Below are 24,540 nucleotides of genomic sequence, written 5' to 3' on the forward strand. Positions count from 1 at the left end.
TGATTACAAAATCGGAAAGGCTTATGAGTATTTTCAGTCTGGTCACTTTCAGGAAGTTTACTACCATTCCATATCAACTGCATCGGCTGTATTTTGTCAGCCAAATGTACACCGTGTTGTCACAGAAAGTGAAGGGCGACTCACATACAGTGTGGGTTTGCTGTTGCAAGGAAAATGGAGCAGTAAAATCGGCTATGAAACCAAGACAACTTGATACCTGTAGGTGATTGTGTAATGTTTAAATGAAAGCATTAGTTAACATTCTATTTATCTTTTTGAATGCAAACTAAATGCTAAACAGCGAGTCATACCCTAATATGGACAATACAAATATATAAATTTTCTAAAAATATATTAGTTAGCTATGAAAACTATTTTAATTAGTTACAAAATAATATAAAGCACTGCTTTTAAATATTGTCCTGTACATAACACTCTTGTCAATTATGTGTAATAGACTGGGCATATTCAAATATCAAGGAAACAGTTTTATGGTTTAAAAATATATCAATTATCTCNATTCACCGTGTTGTCACAGAAATTGAAGGGCGACTCACATACAATGTGGGTTTGCTGTTGCAAGGAAAATGGAGCAGTAAAATCGGCTATGAAACCAAGACAACTTGATACCTGTAGGTGATTGTGTAATGTTTAAATGAAAGCATTAGTTAACATTCTATTTATCTTTTTGAATGCAAACTAAATGCTAAACAGCGAGTCATACCCTAATATGGACAATACAAATATATAAATTTTCTAAAAATATATTAGTTAGCTATGAAAACTATTTTAATTAGTTACAAAATAATATGAAGCACTGCTTTTAAATATTGTCCTGTACATAACACTCTTGTCAATTATGTGTAATAGACTGGGCATATTCAAATATCAAGGAAACAGTTTTATGGTTTAAAAATATATCAATTATCTCCCTTAGACTAGGACATTAAATATGATTGTGATGACTCAATAAACAAAAGCAGGTTTCAGTCAAACTTGAAATTGACCTCAGTTTTAGTGTATTGTACATGCTCTTATAAGCTATCTTGTGACAAATATGGAACCTTTATTGTGCAATTCGTTGGAGTATAAAAAATCACCTAAATATAAAATCTATTGCCAGGGAACTGGGACCAGAGGCCTAACAATCCTACAAGAAAGAAATGTTGAAGTCTTTTTATAGTAAAGTGTCCATTCCTTGACCAGAATCACATTCATTTAGGAGCAAGTCCAGACCTGTTAGTCACTTGTGAGTGCTGTGGGGATGGTGTTGTAGAAATAAAATGTCTCCTTGTTACAAAATGTGCTAAGTGTTCAAGGCTCTGCTCTTGTAAGCTTCAAGTCTATTTATGGCTCTATATTTTTGGCAAATCTAAGGGCAGCTTTCCATCACAGGGAGAAAGGGTTGTGACTTTTATATGTAGCAAATTGTATACACATGTAATTATTTGGCAAACACACAGAAATGATTTTATTTGACAGCTCCCTACTATTTGCAAGTACTTGACAGCTTTATATTGTTTTATGTGAAGTTTGTAGTGCCTGAATTTTTTTCAATTAAGGCCTTTGAAAAATCAAAATGAAAAACACAGATCTGCCTGTCATGTCAGAGGCAATGGACATTGATCATGCCCCTGCTACAACACATTTCTGCCCTGTATGTAATTAAAAGCATGTAATCAAGGAAGGACACAGCATACAGAAATATGGGGATCAAAGCATTGGATGTGATTATTGTCATCTTTGGTATCACTTTGCATGTGTACAGATGAATAAGCTTGCATCATCACAGATTAGTAAATGGGCATGTCTAAAGTGCAGTGTTATTGGCAGAGTTTGAGAGTTTAAAGTACAGACTTTGCAAGTTAGGCAAAATATAAAAGCCTTGTTTAGGCCTAAAAATAAATATATGAGGTTAGATTTTGTATGCAAGTCGAAAATGTACAGTTGGTTTGACTGCCACATTATATTGCATGTATATATAATATATATATTATTATATTCTTGCTTAATTGATATTCTATAAGAACTCTTGATAGAATGTGCTTTATATTTTAACCATACTTGCACAATTTCATGTCCAAGTATTACCAATAACTCAATAAGGTTCAGATAGAGTATTGGGAGAGATGGATACAGTAGGTATTAAGATAATTGTAAATTTTCCCTTTTTTTGGGGCTGGAATATTAATAAAGACCTGTTCAGTTTCCATTTGCCTGATCAATCATCCGGAGAGCCAGGTCTCCGTGCTGGTCATATTTCTACTATTATCAGATCAACCGAACTATTGACACGATTGACCAGACACCACCCACGCACAGTTGTATGTCTGATAAGTGTTTCACACTATATTTAATTATTGGGGATCCTTAGAAATATTTGCAGTACATTGTAATTTGATCCTAGCAGTGTCAGTGTGCATATAGACCCTGAGAATGTCACTAATTTCATGTTCCAAATTTTGCACTTTTAATTACAAATTATTAAATATAAATACACATATGTATCACTGGATAAATGTTCTCTAAACAAAATATTGTGATACAGAGATACACATATCAATATATTATTACAGCCCTAAAATACCTGGTACTTTTGTTAAAGAAGAGTTGAAGCTTTGTGGATCTTAAGAGTAAAAGTTTGGCTCACATATATCAAAACTGGATTATATTTGACAACACAGTGCTAGGGCAGGTGAACTAGCGACTGATATAAACACAACATTAATTTGTAAACATTGAAAGTTTGGATGATCATGAAAAAGCAATAGTGGGATATATTGAGGAACAGGTTCTGGTGCTGCTGATAAAATTACTATTTACTTATACTTCGGTAGAGATGGATGCATATTACAAATTCCAGCAACCACTTTTACAATATCATCCAAGTGGTGCACAAGAGTAAGAGGTACCTCAAATTTGAGGATCCTGAAGGTTTTTATTCATCTGATTGCATGTTCAATGTAAATTCTCTGATTTGCAATGGCCTTTGTAAGATTCACTTCAGCTCTTGACATTTGAGAAGCTCTCCTACACCCTGGAGGAATAAACAGTTCTGCCCAACTCTTCTCGAATATAAACCCCCTATCTGCCATGACCGAATCATATCGTTCAAATATGTCAAGAAACCCAGAGTATGTAGTGATATGTTTGTCACTTGTTTGCCGCAAAATTGATGAGTCCAGAATTAATGCTGACAAGAAACTTTCCTGTGTTAAGGTGCTTGTAATTACTCCATGTCTGAGCAGCAAGTTCAAGATTGAATATAGCCATGCCCCTTCAAATACTAAACTATTTTATTTCCCGATTCATTACCAATGCACAATTAACAGTCTTGGTCACACTAGTCCACTAGTCCTTGACTAGTTGATTTCAGCAAGGATCAGTGAATCACCGAACTGGACCTTTGGATTATAAAATAACAATATTACTTTCTAAAATTTAGAAAAATGCTTTAAATATTGCATGATAATTGTCAAACAAAAATCCTTTAACTTAACCATATTTGTATGGCAGTAGTTATATTAAGTCTTCTTTTGATGTTTCATGCTGTAGATCACAATGTTTCCTGATCAGGAAACCTTATAGAACTTTACATTGACAAAGGACTAGTAAATAATCTTTTCAACTAGTCCTGTGGATTACCAAGCAAAAAAGTTAGTGTCCATCCCTGATTAATCTACAGAAAATACACATTTATACTTACTTTTTTATTTGTTATGTATCAGCTATTGTGAGATGCACTCATGTGGTTTTCCAAGTTATAACCAGTACAACAATGACTTTCCAACATTGCTTGTCCAATAATACCCCTATACAGGCCCCAATGGAAATTTATATTTTACTCAAAAAAACTTGATGACGTTATTTATGACACAATCTGAGACAAGAAATTACATTAGCACAAGTTTGACAAGGCGTATAAACGATTCTTTTGTTATCGTTGAGAAACGATGAGGTTACATTAACGTTAATATTTGCCAAACGGAAAGTGGAAAAACGACATCATCGTCGTTTTTGACGTTAATTTTCAGGATGGCAAATTTAAAGAATGCTTTGAATTTTTTCCTGTATCGGCTGGAAAAGGTCAAAGTTAAGTATACCAGAAGCAGGTTTAAAGATGATGTATCGGAGAAAGGAAAAATAATCTATTTGATTGACTTGTCCGATAAATACCCCGATCCACCAGTTACTGGGGAGAACCATAGGAGCCTGAAGTTCTGTCAATAATGAATAATAATAGTAATACAAAAAAAATACCCCTAATATGCTTAAAAAATATTAGGGGTATTTTTTTGTATTACTATTATTATTCATTATTGACAGAACTTCAGGCTCCTATGGGAGAACTGAGGCATTCAAGACCTCGCTCCAGTCATCTTGCAGAGTGAATGTGGATCCTGTAAATAGTTTTAACTTTTTAACCAGTTTTTAACGAACTCATGTGGAAGCCACGCCACACAAGTCTACCTGCAAGTTGATGCTGTTCGACGGTCCTTTGCAGTATAAATGTAAATGTAAACTGACCCACCCATCTCAGCATCTGCGGGCGACCCTCCAACAAATTGCACGATCGCTGATTTATTACGATGTAAGTGCCAAACATTGAAGATTTTCCCAAAAGAATAGATGTACCTGATATCGTACTCGATGTTCGTATAATTTTTCAGTGTGGATATATCGTTTAAATAAAGAAATCGTAATCGTATCAAAGGACTCCTAATTGGCCGCCATGCAAGTTTTTGCTAGCGCATAAGCGGTTTTTCCCCCATGACCTTTGACATAGCACTTTGAGGCCGCTTAAGAAATTACGTGTTGATACGTCTATAGTACATGCCTTCCATAACGTCTTGAAAAAAGAAAAGGGGCCGTGTTTGCCCCGGTCCCCCTACACATGTATTATACATGTGTAGGGGAGACCGGGGCAAGTCCGGCCCCTGTTTTAAAACTATATTATAAATTACAACATATCATTATCTCAGACATCAGGACGTGGGAAATGGCTCCTGAGACGTTCTAGAAAACAAAATGTTCATGGGGAGACCCCCCAGACCCCCCTTACGGGAGGGGGAAGATCCACTCCCGTACCCTCCCCCTGCTCGCGCTTCGGGGGCGGGGGGCTGCCTACGGGAACCCCATGTCGGGGCTTACACATGGTAAAGGGGCTAGCTACGCGCCTGGTGATTAGTGTATTGACTTTTAACCTTTTTTCTCAATAATGCCTGCAATATGCAGGGCAGATTCAAATTAATTACGTATTGTTAATTTTAAAGCAAAGAAGTACTAGCGACGGTGTTGACAATATATATATTTGTTTTGGTATGTGTTTAGGTCTTGAAGCGATCTTCTTCTCATCAAGACTCTTTTACCAAATAACATAAAGCAGGTAATTAGAACGACATTATGTTTCGGTTACACAGGTTGTGTGGGATCGGCTTTAGGGAAATTTTGAAATAATGAGAAACTGGAGCGTTAAGGTAAGTTGGGTTCAAAGCGTAGCTGCTCATACGCTGGTATGCAGGCAATTGTTATTTATTTCATGGCGGGTTGTCCGTAAATATGTACGTCAATATTCAATGTTACCAATAACGACTGCTGTCAAGACATATTCCTGAAAAAGGTGTTTTTAACCAATATGTTTCAAGTAGCTTTTTCTTATCTCTGCCAATATAATTTCAAGAATATTGCATGCTACTGTTATTGCGAAATACTTTTTTTATTATGCTACCATTTAAAGTTTTCAAGTACAATTTTTTAACTAATACCTTAACCATACATTGAAAATGAAGAGCAGATTCAAATGAAATGGTATTGTTTCATGTAGTTAATAATGAATGTGAAATAAAACGATGGAGCTAGCTGGACGATTTTCACATAGTTACGTCAGAAAACATCGTCGCGGTACATATATTGTATGTGTATAAATCGTGCGATTTGTTTCCCTTGAAAAGATATGCCTTGGGAAAACACTTACTGATCTTAAAGAGATTAAGAAAACTTACGAAGCTGACAGTTGGTTCCTTGGTATTCATTTGTACAGCCACAGTTGAAGTTTGATCCTGACCTGGTACAAGTCCCTCCGTTTAAACAGGGATGGGAGAGACATCTATCCACTGATAAGTATGAGGGTGCATTGATTGAAAATATAATTTTCTTTTCATTATTCAAAAAAGAAGAGTGAGATGGTAACACGGTGAGAATGTACAGATCGATGACCATAAGCGTTGTTTAAAACACTATATACCATTTAAGGACGGACACATTAGTGTTTGGATTTGTTGGGTACCGTCCCTGTACCCAAATCGGGACAGTACCCAAAACGGGACACCTGTGGAAAAGCGGCCCAAGAAACTGTCATTCAATGCAAAGAAGAACGTTTATGCATACAGTTTTCGTTTAATAATATTTTTCCCGTCAAATAAAGTGTATTACGCTTTACTGGCTGCTGATTATCGTTACATGGACAATATAAAGGTAAGCATAATTACCAAAAAAAGATGTTCCTGATGTACGTGCTTTGCGACGCTATTGATTTGGATAACATTTTCAGAAGACTATTTCATCAAAACTAATGCTCGTTTGGAAAATAAATTTAATCAGAACCCTCGTTGACTCTAAAATATATTTTAACTATGCATAGTTTCTGCCGATATTGACAAAAGTCTTGAAAGTTATTGCAGGTACACCGGTTACTGATATTAAACTACTACCAATGTTAAGGACTTTGGTGTGTTCAGGCTACTAGACATAACCCCATTTTGTCGATGGCTCAACTCTAAGGTCAAAAGTAAGATATTGTCAAGAAGGAGCTAGGAAACATAAAACGTAGTATGTAAGTAGAGCTGACGCATAAATGCATACATTGCACACATCGAACAACGTCTTTCGTTAAACCTAGATGTTTATAGGACGCTTAATTGCATAAAACCAACACCAAACAAAACCAGGTAAATTGTGCCAACTGACAGCCAGCCCTCAACAAAGGTCAGGTCTGTTACAGTTGTGGGATCTATGTTTAAGGACCTGAGGCAAAACAATTTAGTGCTACTACCTTACTAAACAATGCATGTTGCTAACTTGACTACTTAGCACGATGTGTGCACGGTGTGTGAACGATGTGTGCACGGTGTGTGAACGATGTGTGCACGAAGTTTTTTGCGAACGGTAAACAACTGGACGATCATTGCTTGCGCACATTTGTGCGGACTAAGGACGAACGTTGTGCGATAACAATCGTGGTTGGTGTAAATTGGGGAATGCCTTAACAATATATACGGCTTCGTGCATGTGTTGAAACACATAAACTTGACTATTTAGTATGTTTCTATATTCTAGCTACAGCCATAAGCTTATCATTCTGTCTATACTTTCTTAAATTTAGAAGTGGTGTTCTCGGTGTTTTTTAAACAACCTAAATCGACACATGTAAAATTGCAACTCTGTAATGTTTAGACGGCAACTCCTAGAATGGCCTTCTTATAATGTATCTTTCCGTTTATTGTTGCACACCAAATTATTCGGAGAAGGTTTTTATGTCGATTTTGTCTGTATTATCAAGAGAAATGTGCGGACTGATACGAAGTTCGTTACGTTATGGTACTCAGCTAATTACATCCAAAGGTGTTTGAGATCCTGAAATTGTGTATAGTTTAAGGTTATCAAACGCGTAAGGCATGGTTTCGTAATGAAGCGTTACCAAAATTTTAACCACCACTTCCTGGACAGTACCGGAAGAAAGCACACTACGTCAGTTCACTTTTGGCTAAAATATAATAGGGTTACAGGTCTAGAACGCATATGCTTTTCGTTATCCGCTAATATGTTGTTGATGCAAATGCCATTTTACTTACTTATAAAGGATCGAGCTAAGAAACTGAATTGTTGCCAAATAACTAGTGGATCGTTTTGCGTGTTAGGTTATAACTTTTACTTACCATTATCACAGTTCCGCCCATAAAACCCATTTGCACAAGTACATGTGTAATTCCCTCCAGTATATTGACACGTGGCTCCATTTTGACAAGGCTGGCCGTAACAGTGACTTGCTGATGTAAAGTAAAAGCACACTTCTATATTTTTTCGCTTAGAAAAACAAATCTGATATTATTGATATTACATGATATCGTCATTGTGAATAGTCATCATATTATCACTGAAGTGATTAGTGTTTTGACTTTTAACCTTTTTTCTCAATACTGCCTGCAATATGCAGGGCAGATTCAAATTAATTACGTATTGTTAATTTTAAAGCAAAGAAGTAATAGCGACGGTATTGACAATATATATATTTGTTTTGGTATGTGTTTAGGTCTTGAAGCGATCTTCCTCTCATCAAGACTCTTTTACCAAATAACATCAAACGTGTAATTAGAACGACATTATGTTTCGGTTACACAGGTTTTGTGGGATCGGCTTTAGGGAAATTTTGAAATAATGAGAAACTGGAGCGTTAAGATAAGTTGGGTTCAAAGCTCAGCTGCTTATACGCTGGTATGCAGGCAATAGTTATTTATTTCATTGCGGGTTATCCGTAAATATGTACGTCAATATTCAATGTTACCAATAACGACTGCTGACAAGACATATTCCTGAAAAAGGTGTTTATAACCAATATGTTTCAAGTAGCTTTTCCTATCTCTGCCAATATAATTTCAAGAATATTGCATGCTACTGTTATTGCGAAATACTTGCTATATTATGCTACCATTTAAAGTTTTGAAGTACAATTTTTTAACTAATACCTTAACCATACATTGAAAATGAAGAGCAGATTCAAATGAAATGGTATTGTTACATGTAGTTAATAATGAATGTGAAATAAAACGATGGAGCTAGCTGGACGGTTTTTACATAGTTACGTCAGAAAACATCGTCGCGGTACATATATTGTATGTGTATAAGTCGTACAATTCGTTTCCCTTGAAAAGATATGCCTTGGGAAAACACTTACTGAACTTAAAGAGATTAAGAAAACTTACGAAGCTGACAGTTGGTTCCTTGGTATTCATTTGTACAGCCACAGTTGAAGTTTGATCCTGACCTGGTACACGTCCCTCCGTTTAAACAGGGATGGGAGAGACATCTATCCTCTGGTAAGTATGAGAGTGCATTGATTGAAAATATAATTTTCTTTTTATTATTTAAAATAGAAGAGTGAGATGGTAACACGGTGAGAATGTACAGATTGATGACCATAAGCGTTGTTTAAAACACTATATGCCATTTAAGGACGGACACATTAGTGTTTGGATTTGTTGGGTACCGTCCCTGTACCCAAATCGGGACAGTACCCAAAACGGGACACCTATAGAAAAGCGGCCCAAGAAACTGTCATTCAATGCAAAGAAGAACGTTTATGCATACAGTTTTCGTTTAATAATATTTTGTCCGCCAAGTAAAGTGTATTACGCTTTATTGGCTGCTGATTATCGTTACATGGACGATATAAAGGTAAGCATAATTACCAAAAGAGGATTTTCCTGATTTACGTGCCGTGCGACGCTATTTATTTGGACATCATTTTCAAAAGACTATTTTATCAAAACTAATCGTTTGGAAAATAAATTTAATCAGAACCCTCGTTGACTCGTTGCCAAAATATCGGAAGTGTTGCTTTAAGGGTACAGTAACGCCAGTGTAAGGCCCTACATAACTGATGCTATCTCGCGTTCCTTTTATAGAACCACGCGCCCGAAATGTCGATGGCTCAACTGTGAGGTTAAAAATAAGATATTGTCAAGAAGGAGCTAGGAAACATAAAACGTAGTAAGAAAGTAGAGCTGACGCATAAATGAATACAATGCACACATCGAACAACGTCTTTCGTTAAACCTAGCTGTTTATAGGACGCTTAACTGCATAAAACCAACACCAAACAAAACCAGGTAATTTTTGCTAACTGACTGCCAGCCCTCAACAAAGTTCAGGTCCGTTACTAAGTGTTCAGAAATGTTTACTTTGTTGCAAAATAAAGACGTCAACAAACATGCAGTATGAAATGAAAGATTGCGTTATACATGTAAATTATAATGTGTAGAAAACACAATGTAATACTGAGCCGTAAATAAAATCGAACTTATAATCAAAAACACTAGAGGAAGGCATGTGTAACAAAGGTATATTTTTATGAAATTGTACGTCCCAGATTTATAAGGTTTAACAATGGTGTCTTATTTTGTATGAACCTCGTAAGCTTAATGTATACTTACCATCTTTTTCGCAAATAAAACGATAACTACTTGTACAGATGTTGTCATTCCAATGATTGTAGAAATGCGCACAATCTTGGTTACCTACAGCATCAGTCGGTTCACCCGATCCCCAGTCTGTGAATGCTACTTTAGAGTTGTCTGCGACCCATCTCCAGTCCCCTTCTCCTATTAGGTCGTTTGCTCCTATCCAAGGGTTATCTTTCAACAAAATATATCAACGCACCTATTTATCAATTAGATTGAATCATGCCTCCAAATTCTATATGTAGTATTATGTGATTGTTTTATAACAAGACTACTTTCCTTTTTATAACATGTTAAACTTGTTCAATATGACCAAACACAATAAGCACATTGACGTATAATTACTTTGTCTTTGCTGCTATACTAAATACTCAAATATCATTAGTCAAAAATGGTTTTCGTTGTTTTATTAGGAAAAATAAATATAAAAAAGTCACAGTCCCGTATTTATTTTTACTGTGTTGGCACAGAACACGAAATTGTATGCTGGGTGCTATCAAGCTATTAAAAGCTCGGCCAGAGGGATTGACAGCTATGCAAAGATAACAAACACACACACACACACACACACACACACACACGCTACATGGAGCTCTATCCTCAGTGTTTACATTAATAAATGATTCATAATTCGTGTGAGTTATACAATTAAAGGTCAACTTGAGCGTATTAACATAGTAAATTACATATACACAATTGTAAACAGTGCACGCGTCATATTAAGATTTTGTAAAGCCTTAAACTCACATTAAATAATGCATGCATATTTTTTTGATAGATGAGAGACTAAATGTCAATCAAAATGGAAAGAGTGAATCCAACAACATCTTTGAACATAATAGTATCCGATTTCTCAAACAGTGAGGCTATATATAACGTATTAAGAGCACCTACCGCAGATGAACAGGAGGACTTTTTGGTATCTCTCTAGTAAGCTGTACAGAATGTGTCACAATTGTGGTGCAATAGAGACCTCAGACTGAGTTATCTCGATATCGAAATTACCGAATACTGTCGGATTTTCGACGATCTGGGGTTTTAATATATACCGATTCTACAGAAAATAATGACTTAAGTTGACCGTCACAAAAATTACATTGAACAGGTTTGATTTTGAAAGTGACAAATTTACTCCGTACTACATAGAACGTTATTATTTGCCACCTGCTATTAATTTTCGAAACTCTAACGCGTCTTTCATGCACACGGCATGTATATTCTAACATTTAACAAAATGTTAAGCATTTTCCCTGTACACACGATCGAGCAGGATGTATCTCGCAATTGTTGTTGAAGATATTTCAAGAGGCTTCACAACATTGAAGAGATTATGGAGTCTTAGATTTGGTATCAGATACAGCGTGCCTAAATTGAGTTATACTGAATCATACATCTGTTTCGTCCAAGGATTCGTCTGAGATGCAAGGAACGATATCAGCGGAAATTTAAAATCTGTTCGAAATAAAATATGTATGCTTAAAAACACATTCATTATAGGCATTAAATCGTGTTTGTGAAAAGATGAAGTACTACCTGATGGGCCTGCAAGTCCCTTTAGCCACGAGTTTTCGTATTCAGTTTCTATAGTTACAAGGTTACCACCAAGCCTCTGACATTCTTGCTAAAACGTTAAAAATAAATCTGATATTGTTGATACTACATGATATTATTTAACTTAGCCTTTTGACTATTGACTAAGATAACAGCATTAACTTGTTTTTCATTATTGAATATTGGTAATAGCATAGCAAATAATAATTAGTTTCATCTGTGAGCATAAATAGTTTGGTCATTCAGTCTTTAAACATGTTCCAGGGTCTTATTAATATTTAATGTTATACCTGTATGAAAATAAAGAAAAACAAATAAATCAATATGCAATATTTGATACAGCGACCTGTCTAGCTGGAATAAGCTACTCTAAAGTGATTTACAGTACGTAGATATACAAATAATACTTTTCATACAATTAACATATACATTAAATAATACATTATTCAATACAATTTTGCGACCGGTAATACATTAAAATTCAAAATAGTTTACACATAACTCTGAGTTATTTACTTTCGTTTCCAATGTATATAATGGAGCATTATTGTATTAAGACATCCGGGTTGCTTTAATCTTGATCATTTGTGAATTCCAAACATGGTCAAAGGCTATAACTGTTATACAGCCAGGTTTTATACAGTGTACAGGTAAGAGGTCTGCGCGTCTGTACTGTGTTTTTCAGCTTCAGTAAGCTTTTTTGGTCTAGCCTTGTGCGTAGTGGTCATATACTCCATTGTTACAAAATACATGTTATCATTCTTGATATTGGAAGAAACTTTAAACAAGACAATATCGAAGTGTCAACAAAACTATAATTCAAACAACAAATTATGAACAAAGGAAAACTTTACATGAAGACTCTTGATAAAGTTCAAGGAGAATTATTTTAGGTTTTCCGGAAGGGGAAAACGTCTTTTGCTTCTTCGATGACACCCGCCGTATAAAAAGTCAATTCTATGGCGACCATAAAGCTTTTCATAGTCTTCATCAACTTGCATTTGTCGAAACCTTGTGCTATACGTGTATCTGTCAGCAATCGACATCTATCACAGAATTCATGATATTTGGAGCAAGCTTTTGAGTACCGAACCAACTGCGACATATTAACACCGTAGGTAGAGGAAGATGGATGTGACGATCAAGAAAGAGAAAGCTCACAATCGGAAAGTCGAAACCGTCACAATTAGCTGGTAGCTTAGTAATTGTTATGAGCCGTCCTTATAGGTCATGTTTTACATGAAATCGAGGAAAGCAGCTTAAGGGGAAGAGTCCTTGGTTTTCCTTGATTTCAAGCTCTGAAGGGTTTGTACGATGTACAATCGATATACCAGTATTGAAAAGTAATTAATAATTTCAGCTTAATATGTAAACATAAACAAAATGGGCGTGAGAGGGGCACAGTTTGATGAGATTGGAATGCCTCAGTCTGCATCGAACTTAACAAAGATTTTGTCAACCAGGAACTCCAAAATTCTTACAATATCGTCCTCAGAATATTTTTTTGTTGTATTATTCACAAAATATGCACCGAAATTATGTACAAACATATATTAATATTGCCGTTTGCCGTTCTATAAATGAAAGCTTCATAACAAGCGAACGAAGTCATTCCTTCTGTTTTGTATGAAGAATTGTAATGTTAAGGGTCAATAAATCAGAAGTTTTAATAGAAGAAACAGTTTTGTAAAAAGGATGTTCCAGATTGATCAAAAAATCTTTTGAATTCTTCAATATCCACATGTAGCCTAATCCGCCTCCTCAGCAGAATATTACTACAACCTTGATTAAATGGTACTGAGAATTATAGTGCGAAGTTTGTCAAAAATCAATCTCTCTCTCTCTCTCTCTCTCTCTCTCTCTCTCTCTCTCTCTCTCTCTCTCTCTCTCTCTCTCTCTCTCTCTCTCTCTCTCTCTCTCTCTCTCTCTCTCTCTCTCTCTCTCTCTCTCTCTCTCTCTCTCTCTCTCTCTCTCTCTCTCTCTCTCTCTCTCTCTCTCTCTCTCTCTCTCTCTCTCTCTCTCTCTCTCTCTCTCTCTCTCTCTCTCTCTCTCTCTCTCTCTCTCTCTCTCTCTCTCTCTCTCTCATAGAGATTTGTTTCAATGAAATATAAATTAAAGCACACGTAAAAAGTATTATCTTGTTAAATAAACAACATTAAATACCTGTGCATTGGTCCATGTGGTCCCGTAATTGCTTAATTGATAACAGTGGTTATTATGCCATATCCAGTTCCACTGGCACGTGACGCCTTGCGAGTCTACGCCTGTAACATCGATATAAGTGTGAGTATGTGTGTAAGACAGATAGCGGGCGAAGAGCCAGATAGGCAGACAGAAGACAAAAAGGCAGATTAAGAGAGAAAGAGACGGACAGAGATACGTCATTTCTTCTTTATAAAACAACAAAATGTAAAATAATTTGAATGTTTTCTTGTTTATTTTTTTCTGAAAGGCAACACATTTTGTTACTATGACTAGTTGAGCAGAAAATGATGTTTGATTCCTTCTTGTGCTTAGTTATATAATCTTCGCTACCTAAGAAAATATAATTTAGTTTTACTTTTCCTATACACGGATACAATTAACGATACTTGATTATCGACGTATATACCTACGTATATTTACGCAAATAAATATGGTACCAGTATACCAAAATGTACAAAACGTTCATGTCGATGAAAACATACCAATAAAATATTTGAACTCCATAGCAAAATCATAATGAATATGAAATTTACATTGTTTGTGTTTATTTAACTGTTACAGTTCTTAACTCACCAATTAAAATGATGGCCAAGGATAGCAGTATGAGGACCACGCCGTGTACACAAAACATTCTGGAAGGAAATCTATTTACCTGAAATTTAATCTATTAATAGATTCATTCTATACATGATTCCACATTGCCCTTATCAGTCATTTTGTCTCAATACAAACAATACTGGTACATTCTAAGCCGATAAAAAAAACTCTACGCGTCAGATAAGAACAGTGACGAACTCCAATTTGTTGTTGTGTCCTATAAAATAATCTTTATATGCACCGATTCGTTTGGTTTTGACTTACATTCGTTAGATGGAAACAATCGCCAGTTACAAATTAACTTAACCCAATTTTCTGATTTGATAATCATTGACTTCGTTATATACCATCATCAGGCGAAAGTTATGCTTATCGATCAGGAAAGAAAAAAAAGCAATCATTCAATTTACAATTATCGTTAAAACCCTGTACTGTATAGATATTTTCAGTATGACTACAAAAAGCAATATACAATCAGCTCTGAACTCTTTTAACTATATGACGAGACATGGAACTTACTAGATAATACATGTCTTTATATAAACTATATATATTGTATTGCGAATATTGAAAATCGTATGGTGAAAGTATAAAATAGCCGATACATCATAAATGTACGACATGTATACTTGATCTACTTTGATCTGTATTATTTACCCCCACCTGTAGCTTGGGTATTAAGTAAGAAATATATCTGCATTTGCTGTAACCTATTTCATATTGTAAGAGCTGACTAATGTGATGACTGTATGCGTATTCTTTGGGGCACACAAACGACCACCAAAAAGACCCTGCTGCACTATTTGCAACAATCGGGGTCTTTATATTTTTCCCTTTCGATCTAATGTTTTTGTTTCACAACGCCTCACTTTTCAGTACTTCGCTTTTGGCTTAAATGATTTCTTTCAACCAAACGGAGTACAGATAAGCAATAGGTTCTGTCCCAAGACCGGGTGCGTAGCGTATCAAAGCCCTTAAAAATGGAACTTTAAATATTTCACATTTGTAACCACACGACTGAAGAATAAGTAAATTCTACGTCTAATGTGTTGCAACATTTACTGTTATACTGCGGCACTATTCCTGTGGTTTGTTTTTATTTTGTTTAACGTCACACTAACAGCCAAGGTCATTAAGGATATACCCGCATGCTTGCAATACGCGCTTGATGTATTTGCCTCCTTGCGATAGTGCAGATATGATGCCGTCTTTATAATGCTGTCTCGCTAAATTACCATGCCAAGGCACATAACACAGTATTTCGTCAGGTCACATCATCTGACAACGGGCTAGCCAGATGGTTCAATTAACCCAATGCCCTGCAGATCAGGAATAACGAAAAAATACACCTGTTGTTACCCACTGCATTATCGCCAGTTAGATGCGACGTACATTATAGTTCCATGCCATTCTGTTTCCTTTTTATCATTGTGTCGTCATCGTTCCGTGACATTATGATGTCCTTGTGTCATTATATCGCCCATAGTTCCGTGTCATTATGATGTCCTTGTGTCATTATATCGCCAATAGTTCTGTGTCATTACGATGTCCTCTTATCATTATATCGCCCATAGTTCCGTGTCATTATGCTGTCCTTGTGTCATTATATCGCCTCTAGTTCCGTATCATTCTGTTTCCTTTATTTCATTAAATCGCCCATAGGTAGCAGTGTACAGTAGAAATGGCCCGACTCTGATAAACAAGTCACGTGTCGAGGAAATGTAAACACAGCGGATTTACCCTACACAACACAAGTATACATGTATATATATTTGTAAACTGCATTAAATTTACAATACATATAAAGTACTGAGAAGTGTATAATTTTCTATGTATGTCACTTGTGTGAAAACCATGGTTACCAAATCAAAAATTACCAAAAATGCCAAAAATTGCTATTTTTGACCCAAAATTTGACCCCCGCAACTAGTATTTTTTTCCTAAGTTCTGTCTTAAATTAAAGACTACCTACCTGGTTGCAGAATTATCTGGGTCCCAGTAAAGTTGTAAAACTTGATTTTTTGCATTTTTGCGTCGTGAGCTGTTGTCAAAATTGTACCTCCTGTAAAGCTAGCTTTTCATGTGTAGGCACCCTTTCGGATTATGGCCAAAATTTTGTTCTCGAACCAAAAAAAATCTTCTTTATTTTTTACTAATGTGAAGCTTACGTAGCCCACTTCATCATGCTTATACCAATTTTAGTACAGTTTTATTTTTATAATTGTTTTACATATCATTATACAGGGGTTAGACATTTAACAAAAATATCACCCATGGCCACAACCCTCTACTGTATACTGCTACCATAGTTCCGTGTCATTATGCTGTCCTTGTGTCATTATATCGCCCATAATTCCGTGTCATTATGATGTCCTTGAGTCATTATATCGCCCATATTTCCGTGCCATTCTGTTTCCTTTTTGTCATTATGTCGCCATACAGTTCTGTGTCATTATGCTGTCCTTTTGTCATCATATCGACATAGTTCAGTATTTCATTTTCATCTAAAATCAATACAGTGTAGAAGTTTGTTAATATAAATATTATAACATTAGTATCATGGTGAAATAAACAACTTTTCGTCCAAAAATTCGAAAGGACATTCAAAAACAACTTTTGCATTGACTCTATATTTGTCTTCCGGTCTAAAGTAGTATGACTCAAAACGCTGTGTCCTTCCTTTATAAAGTGATATCATAGAGGAAATGTAAATATCAATCTAAAGCACTCAAAACAATGTCTCATATATCTCGGGGGCTACGGCCATTTTCTTTAACATTGATCGATTACTCTCTAGTATACCATCCCGCCTATGAAGTCTAAAAGTCTGATTACTTTTTAAATAGACCCTGGATATAGTAAATCAAATGCCACGTGTAATCTCTATAAGCGTAGCACAGAAGTTTGCTTTTACTGAGGAAAAACATGATAACGGTCGTGATACTTAAATCAATCGCCATGTCCGTCATAGAGTTTGAGACAGTGGTGATATTGCTGTCATACTGTAGGTGAACATGTATAATATTTGAATACTGAGCTGGGAGTGTTGTAAATGCCAAACAATCACCTTACAGAATAACATCATTGCACATCACCTGAATGTAATAGGTTGCTAAACCATACATGACACATGTATAAAACCATCTCTTGATCTATTGGGATTTCATTTATATATACATTTCTTTTCTCACCTTTTCCTTGCACTTTTGATAAATTAGTATCTCTCTTTGACCAAATACTTTTAACCCATTTTCTGCCGTATGGTCCTGAACAACATACGTACAGTATTAAAATCAAATTAAAACGGTATTTTGTATAATACGAGAAAATTTGTGGAATTGATATCACCCGCTTGCAGGACATGCTATATCTTTTGTTTGTTGTTTGGAGTAGACATACTGTTGAGTAGGGTGGGTAAAAGTCGGAAACCCTGAGCAAACATACCAGATGCAATGAATATATGGTCTACATGCATGAATCGCCGAGGCGGAAAAACTGCGCCATACAAGAGGCTTATCCATGTATGTTCATCGAACTGGTTGAAATTGAACCATTAAAGACGAGTTATTTTACGAAAACCGCTGCATTAGACCAATCAGATGGAGAGCCTAATTAACTATGCGTATAAAAACATGTCAAAACAGCAATCAGACTTAGTTGGACACTTGCCATGTATGAGCACACAAAAGTCGGTTGGAATCAAGTCATTAGTATAGGTGTTATACTGCACCGAAGCCAATTGACTAATTAGAAGTGTGTACCCTTATATTATTAGCTATGAATAAATATGAACGCATCGAATTGGAAATGAAATATCGTCTGTCACTTCCAATTATCAATGTACACAACAAAGGTTGAAATCCGAAAGTGAAAGGTAATTAAGTTTTTTTATAAAAGTATACTCTGTAGAATTGAATATTTTGTTACTACCAAACAATAGGAAACTTTATCACTTACATAGGTGGTTTTGTTTAAACAGGGTGAAAATAATAACTATTAATACTTTACATACAAATTTTGTTACAGGTTATTAGATAATATGTGTCACCGTGTCCTAACACAAAGTTCAAACCGAAAATTGATAGGAAATTACAACATTTAACCGTCACCGAAAAAAAAGGAAAGATATCCCGAACCCCAGATAACTTCCTAGTTGTAATATCGTTACTGTTATTTCACGAATATGCCACGTAAAGCTCTCCGAGTGGATACTGTACAATATATTAATTTCATTTGCGTTTTTTATAAATAAATTTATGTCAAATTAAAATTCGTGTAGACCTACCTGACGATTCCCGTTTTATTCCGATTCCGTTTTATGTCTATTTACGTTCTGTATCTATACAGCACATTAATATTAAACAGGAACAAGAATATCTCCGATGTTGTTGATTTGGGTCAGTAATCGTGAATGATCTGGAAGGGTTATTGAATCTACTAGCAACTTAACGTTGTCAGACAAGTGTAACACTTTAATATATCTAATGACGACGGATGTCAGAAAAGACACGAAAGAAAGCTTAAATGATGCTTAAAGAGAACGGAAAGGAAACTGTCTGATTTACACTATTTTCCAATCAATGTATAAATATATAAACAAAACTAGTATTTGTAGAGAACAAAGCTTACATAAATATGGGTTGTGCAGTACTTTTTTATCGGCCGTCGTTTTATTATCGGACTTCCAATAAGCCAGCTTGACTACCTGGAGCTGTTGAAATTCCTGTGCTGTCTAGTGTTGGCTGGAGTGTACGCTGTATCATAATGTGACACAGGGTGTGTGGTGGAGGTGGTAGTTTAGTTTACACATATTTTATTGCCTTTTAGCTTTACAGCAATAGGATCGGGCACAAGTTTTTACATCATTATTAAAGCCCTCTCCTCAACAGTTATTACACAAAACATTTTAGAAGCGACAATACATCAATATATTTATATATATAAATAACTTAAACTAAGAATGGGTGAAAGGTTTGCGAAAACTAAATACATTTCTCTCGGTAATTTTATATGAAAAGGTGCTTGACAGACAGAGGGAGAAGAGAGAGAGAGAGAGAGAGAGAGAGAGAGAGAGAGAGAGAGAGAGAGAGAGAGATTATGTGAGATAGAGAGATGGGGTGACACAGACGAATAGAGAGGTGGAAATGTTGAAGAGAGAGAGAGAGATCATGTGAGAGAGGGAGAGGGAGTGACACAGACCGATAGAGAGGTGGGAAAGGTGAAGAGAGAGAGAGAGAGATTATGTGAGAGAGGTAGAGGAGTGACACAGACGGATAGAGAGGTGGGAAGGGTGAAGAGAGAGAGAGAGGTTATGTAAGAGAGGTAGAGGAGTGACACAGACGGATACAGAGGTGGGAAGGGTGAAGAGAGAGAGAGAGAGGTTATGTACGAGAGGTAGAGGAGTGACACAGACGGATCGAGAGGTGGGAAGGGTGAAGAGAGAGCGAGAGAGAGATTATGTAAGAGAGGGAGAGGGAGTGGAAGAGACGGATAGAGAGGTGGGAAGGGTGAAGAGAGGGGGTCCTATTCAATTAATTCAATCGTGTTTGATTTAATTCATTGTTTAAAACGTTACTGGTATGTGTATAAATGTGTGCACTACATGTATATCAAGAATAGTTTTAGTATATAACACGGAAGACCTATTGCGAAAGAGTAATACTTCCAAATTGATCATTTACATATAAAGGACAGTCAAAAAAATAGTGAAACGCATTTTCACATGGATTTCCAAACAAGCATTCAGGACTTACAACAATATTAACTCTAAATATGTCTTTGCTTTGTATGCAATATATGTGTGTATCTCGTTCCTTGGTAAGCATATGTAGGGGGGTTTGACTGTTCTGGAGTGGTATTTTTTTAAACCTTGAGACGGAGGTAGTGGTGCGACCATGGGATAACATGAAACTAATACCTAAACTAATAACTGTCTTCCCTTCCGTCACAACACCTACATATAATGCGAATGGTTTCTGTTATTTTTAAACGGCGGAAAACGGTGGCATCTCTTTTAAAAATAACAGAAAGTAATTCCCTTCATAATGTTTGCTCTCATCCCCAGGTATCCAAGTCACGTGCATCGTATGTGGAACAATCATGTGTAGATATCTCGTACTCTGACCAGTGGTGGGGGCATTAGAACAATAGTATAACTATCTACAAATTGAGCAGCATTATTGCAATAACAACATTAACAGACAAGAGTCAAATCAACATATAGATCTATACATGATATATTAAATCCCAAAGGACACGGTAAGACGGTTTACCAAAACGCCCAAAACGACCCAAAAACATCCAAATTAAACACACACAAAACGACCCAAACATACTTCATCGTTAGCTTTTAGCTAGAAAAAAACAGTTATCTTTTTCTTGAATGTATCCTTGTATGTATAATATCATAACGTCTGGTGTGCTGCGCAAAAGCGGAAATTATGCTGCATGCGTGCCTAATAAAGATCGCTGGAAGTAAGGGGAAGTAAATCGTACACGAACGGCAAGACAATTTACCTAGCGCTGCAAATACAAATAAATAAAACTTCCAATTCACTTTTAAGTCAGTATCATCACATTCTTACAGCCACTTATCATGCGCCAGTATATTATATGACGTACTTTAGAGCAAAAGTGAAAATGAACTTCAAATTGTGAACATGTTTAGCCAAAAGGGTTCTGTTAACTATTCACTCGTATTGAAAACGGAATTGTCCATTCCCAAAAGATCATTGTCAGTATAACAGATACGCGATCCAGTACTTTTTTGATAGAAACATGTATTACTTTAAAACCTACCATTTAATCGCAACTCCAAGATAGAGAAGTTTCAAAATAACAGCTAGCTAGACCTTTTTTGTCTCGAACGAAAATCAACTTAAAACCAATGTATTCAATAACAATATTTATTTTATTTTATAAACTTCAAACGTTAGAACAATATTCATGGATTTAGTTTTAGAAAGGTAAATGTTTGTCAACCAATACATATACATGTACCTACAAAAACACATGTTCTTCAGCAACACAACAAAGCAACACATCGTCTGTATCTCAAAATTAGTTTTCACTCTCACTGATGATTTGTGTAATTTTTATGTTTAAATTAAAATCTCAAATTTACATGTGTTGTTGATTATCGATTGTAACGTCTACCTTGTCAGCAAGAAAAACAAATTAAATAAAATACACACTATATAGGAGTAATGTTGGTTAGTGGTTGACATATTTCATAACTAAAAACACTGATTATGTAACATTCTATAACTATCATTTCTAAGGAAAACAAACGGCCATTTTCGATATATTGATCGACCAATCGAACCAAATCTTACTTAATTGAGAACACAAGTGCACAACCTGACGAAGATCAGATAAAACCTGATTGTTTAATCGCACGAATGTGAGTTTCACGTGCGGCCGATGTAAGCACCATGTGTCGTCAGTAGTCTCGCTAGGTCAATTAACTACATATTCCCTTTATCTACACGAAACCTATTACTCCAACACTGAAACACGTATCTGAAATGTACCTTGATCTGTTTCTATGATTGTTCCGATTTGTCTGGTCTCTCGATCTTTCCAGACAATACATGACATCTTTGATAAACACTAACGTCCGCGAATGACATACACGTTTATATAAGATCTTTGTGTATTTAACATGGGCTTAAATAACCCGACACGATGACATTACATACCGAGTTAGCCCGTTAATTATTATCTAAAGACATGTACTAAAACATGGACTGATCTCATACGTGTACATCTGGTCGAATGTCATGTTCTGACTTCAAATGTATGGGCTAGTTATACCCACAGATATGTTGAATCATAGAACAACCATAGGCCAACACGTTAATTCAGAGTAACGGTGTTCAGTTTTGTATAAACTGTTAAGACGAACTGTTAGACCAGACAAGATTAAGAATATTAGAAAATAGTTTCACAAGTTTTACACACTGCAGTTGTATGCCTTTACGACTAGTTGTGGCTAATGTCACATTTCTTGAAACTCTGTCATCTATAAACAGTTGTCATTGTAAAATTGCTCCAAATAATCGCTTATGACTATCACCTTATCGTTATAAGTATTTACATATCCTTATGATTATGAACATAATCTTAAAACTTTTTTGAAATCAATCAAGTCTATATCTAATGTCAGTTAACGTGTAATGGTTGTACCATAGGACTAGTAAATAAAATAACTCAAGTACTATGATAGTTTTTAAATTAGAAGAGTTATGATATATTTTCTTATTTTTGAAGTATTATGAGAGATTCTAATTGGTGTGTCATTTAAATAATACAATTTTCGACAATATAAGTTTCAAACCAACTAAAAATGAAGGTATTTCGTACTTATTACATTAACTGAAACAAACAACATCTTAATAGTGTGCGTATATATGACAAGGCAACAATCCAATACCAATCAATATAAAAACTTTAACGAAATTAGACGCTAAAGCAGGCTCAGCATGCCGGGAATTATCGTTGTGTTTCTCGTCTCTGTACAACTTTACACGAAGTATATCAATAAGTGCATAGCACATCAATGAAAATAATATCAGTAAGCATGTTGAAATTTCTAAAATGAAAGGAAAATATCAAATAAAAATATATTTAAACAAAAACAAGTTGAGTGAAGCAGGGTTCCATTTAAAGTACATATTACAAGAGTACGGTGAGCTATAGTTCTGCACCAAAGCTTTGATCATTAGTGCATTCCTACAAAAGATACGTCGTGCAATGTATACCTTCCAATGATGTCTCGATGTTTACAGTAACTCAGAAATGAATGTGGAACGACTGCCGTTGTGTACGTTTTATTATATCTAATCTGACGTGATTTAATAAATAAAACAAAGCAATACCATGCATGAATAAATATTTATAAAAAAAAGTCTTAAAATATGGTAAGTTTGTCATAAAACATTAGCGTTCACTCTTTTTGCCGTCTTTACGATCACGGATGGGACTTAATGATATGGTTACGATGGATACGGTTTATGTCTAGAGTTCAAAATGTTATTTGATGGAATCTCAAAATCTCGGTCGCGTCGCGGTAAAAATTACTGGCTTCGAAGTCGGGCGTCCCTCCTCTGTAATCTTCAAAGAACAAGTATCAGCCTAGTGATTGGTCAGGTTTTTCACCTGACACCAATCAAATAGCTAGCCTCGTGCCTTCAATGTTACTATGACATATTCCAGGGGTGCAGAGAGCGAAAGTGAGCGTAACCCCTGGATGCTGGAATAGCAGCTTCAATGATATAGACAAATATCGGTCAGCAACATCCATTATCAATGTTAGAATGATATTCTATGACGCCTTTCGTTGTATGAATATTGAAGAGTTAAAATATTAACATACGAAGGGTAATAATTGCTCGAGTATATCCTATTATCCAAACCCAGCACATATAACAAACATATTAATATGTATAGAAATTGGGCTAATTGATATACATGTGCATTCTTACAAAACAAATAATAAAATAATTAACAAATATTGCTTTTTAAAATCGCTTTCGTTAGCATAACTGCATCATATCAATATTGAAATTCAGTTTAAAATCAACAGTCAGAAGAATGTAGGGCACTTTTTGTCAATTTAAAGTATGACTGATGCGTTTATCAACTGTTCTGTTCGCTGAAAGATGTTTATTATGGAGTGCGTTGATAAGATTTACCGTGAAAGTGATAAAGCCGTCCCCCGTGATAGTCACTGACTTTCTAGGTACATAAGCACTGATAGAAATAGCCAGATTATGCATGATAATTTGACGTGAACCTAGTGGTGGATAATAATTAATGTTTTATCGTAGGTATGTGAGATGGTTTAAACTGAGGGTAAATGTAATGAGATACGAAATGGCATGTTATGTTATTAACATAAACAAAGAATATTTTCTCGCACCTCAGACAGGGATATCCCACGTGATTCATC

General features: G+C 35.5%; 1 protein-coding gene across 1 annotated transcript in view; it reads right to left on the reverse strand.

Moving 5' to 3' along the window:
- LOC110442329 (fibropellin-3-like) overlaps positions 1 to 24,540 on the reverse strand; it is a 93,550-nt gene that overhangs the window by 3,227 nt on the left and 65,783 nt on the right. Inside the window, exons 2-8 of the mRNA XM_021485887.1 lie at positions 14,565 to 14,623; positions 13,950 to 14,050; positions 11,769 to 11,856; positions 10,209 to 10,409; positions 8,979 to 9,089; positions 7,935 to 8,045; positions 6,003 to 6,113 (exon numbers count right to left, since the gene is read on the reverse strand). Of these exons, the coding sequence (XP_021341562.1) occupies positions 6,003 to 6,113; positions 7,935 to 8,045; positions 8,979 to 9,089; positions 10,209 to 10,409; positions 11,769 to 11,856; positions 13,950 to 14,050; positions 14,565 to 14,622 (781 nt within the window). The 5' untranslated portion in view covers position 14,623. The remainder of the gene's footprint in view (positions 1 to 6,002; positions 6,114 to 7,934; positions 8,046 to 8,978; positions 9,090 to 10,208; positions 10,410 to 11,768; positions 11,857 to 13,949; positions 14,051 to 14,564; positions 14,624 to 24,540) is intronic.

Source organism: Mizuhopecten yessoensis, unplaced genomic scaffold (assembly GCF_002113885.1).
Source record: "Mizuhopecten yessoensis strain PY_sf001 unplaced genomic scaffold, ASM211388v2 scaffold716251, whole genome shotgun sequence".
NCBI lineage: Eukaryota > Metazoa > Mollusca > Bivalvia > Pectinida > Pectinidae > Mizuhopecten > Mizuhopecten yessoensis.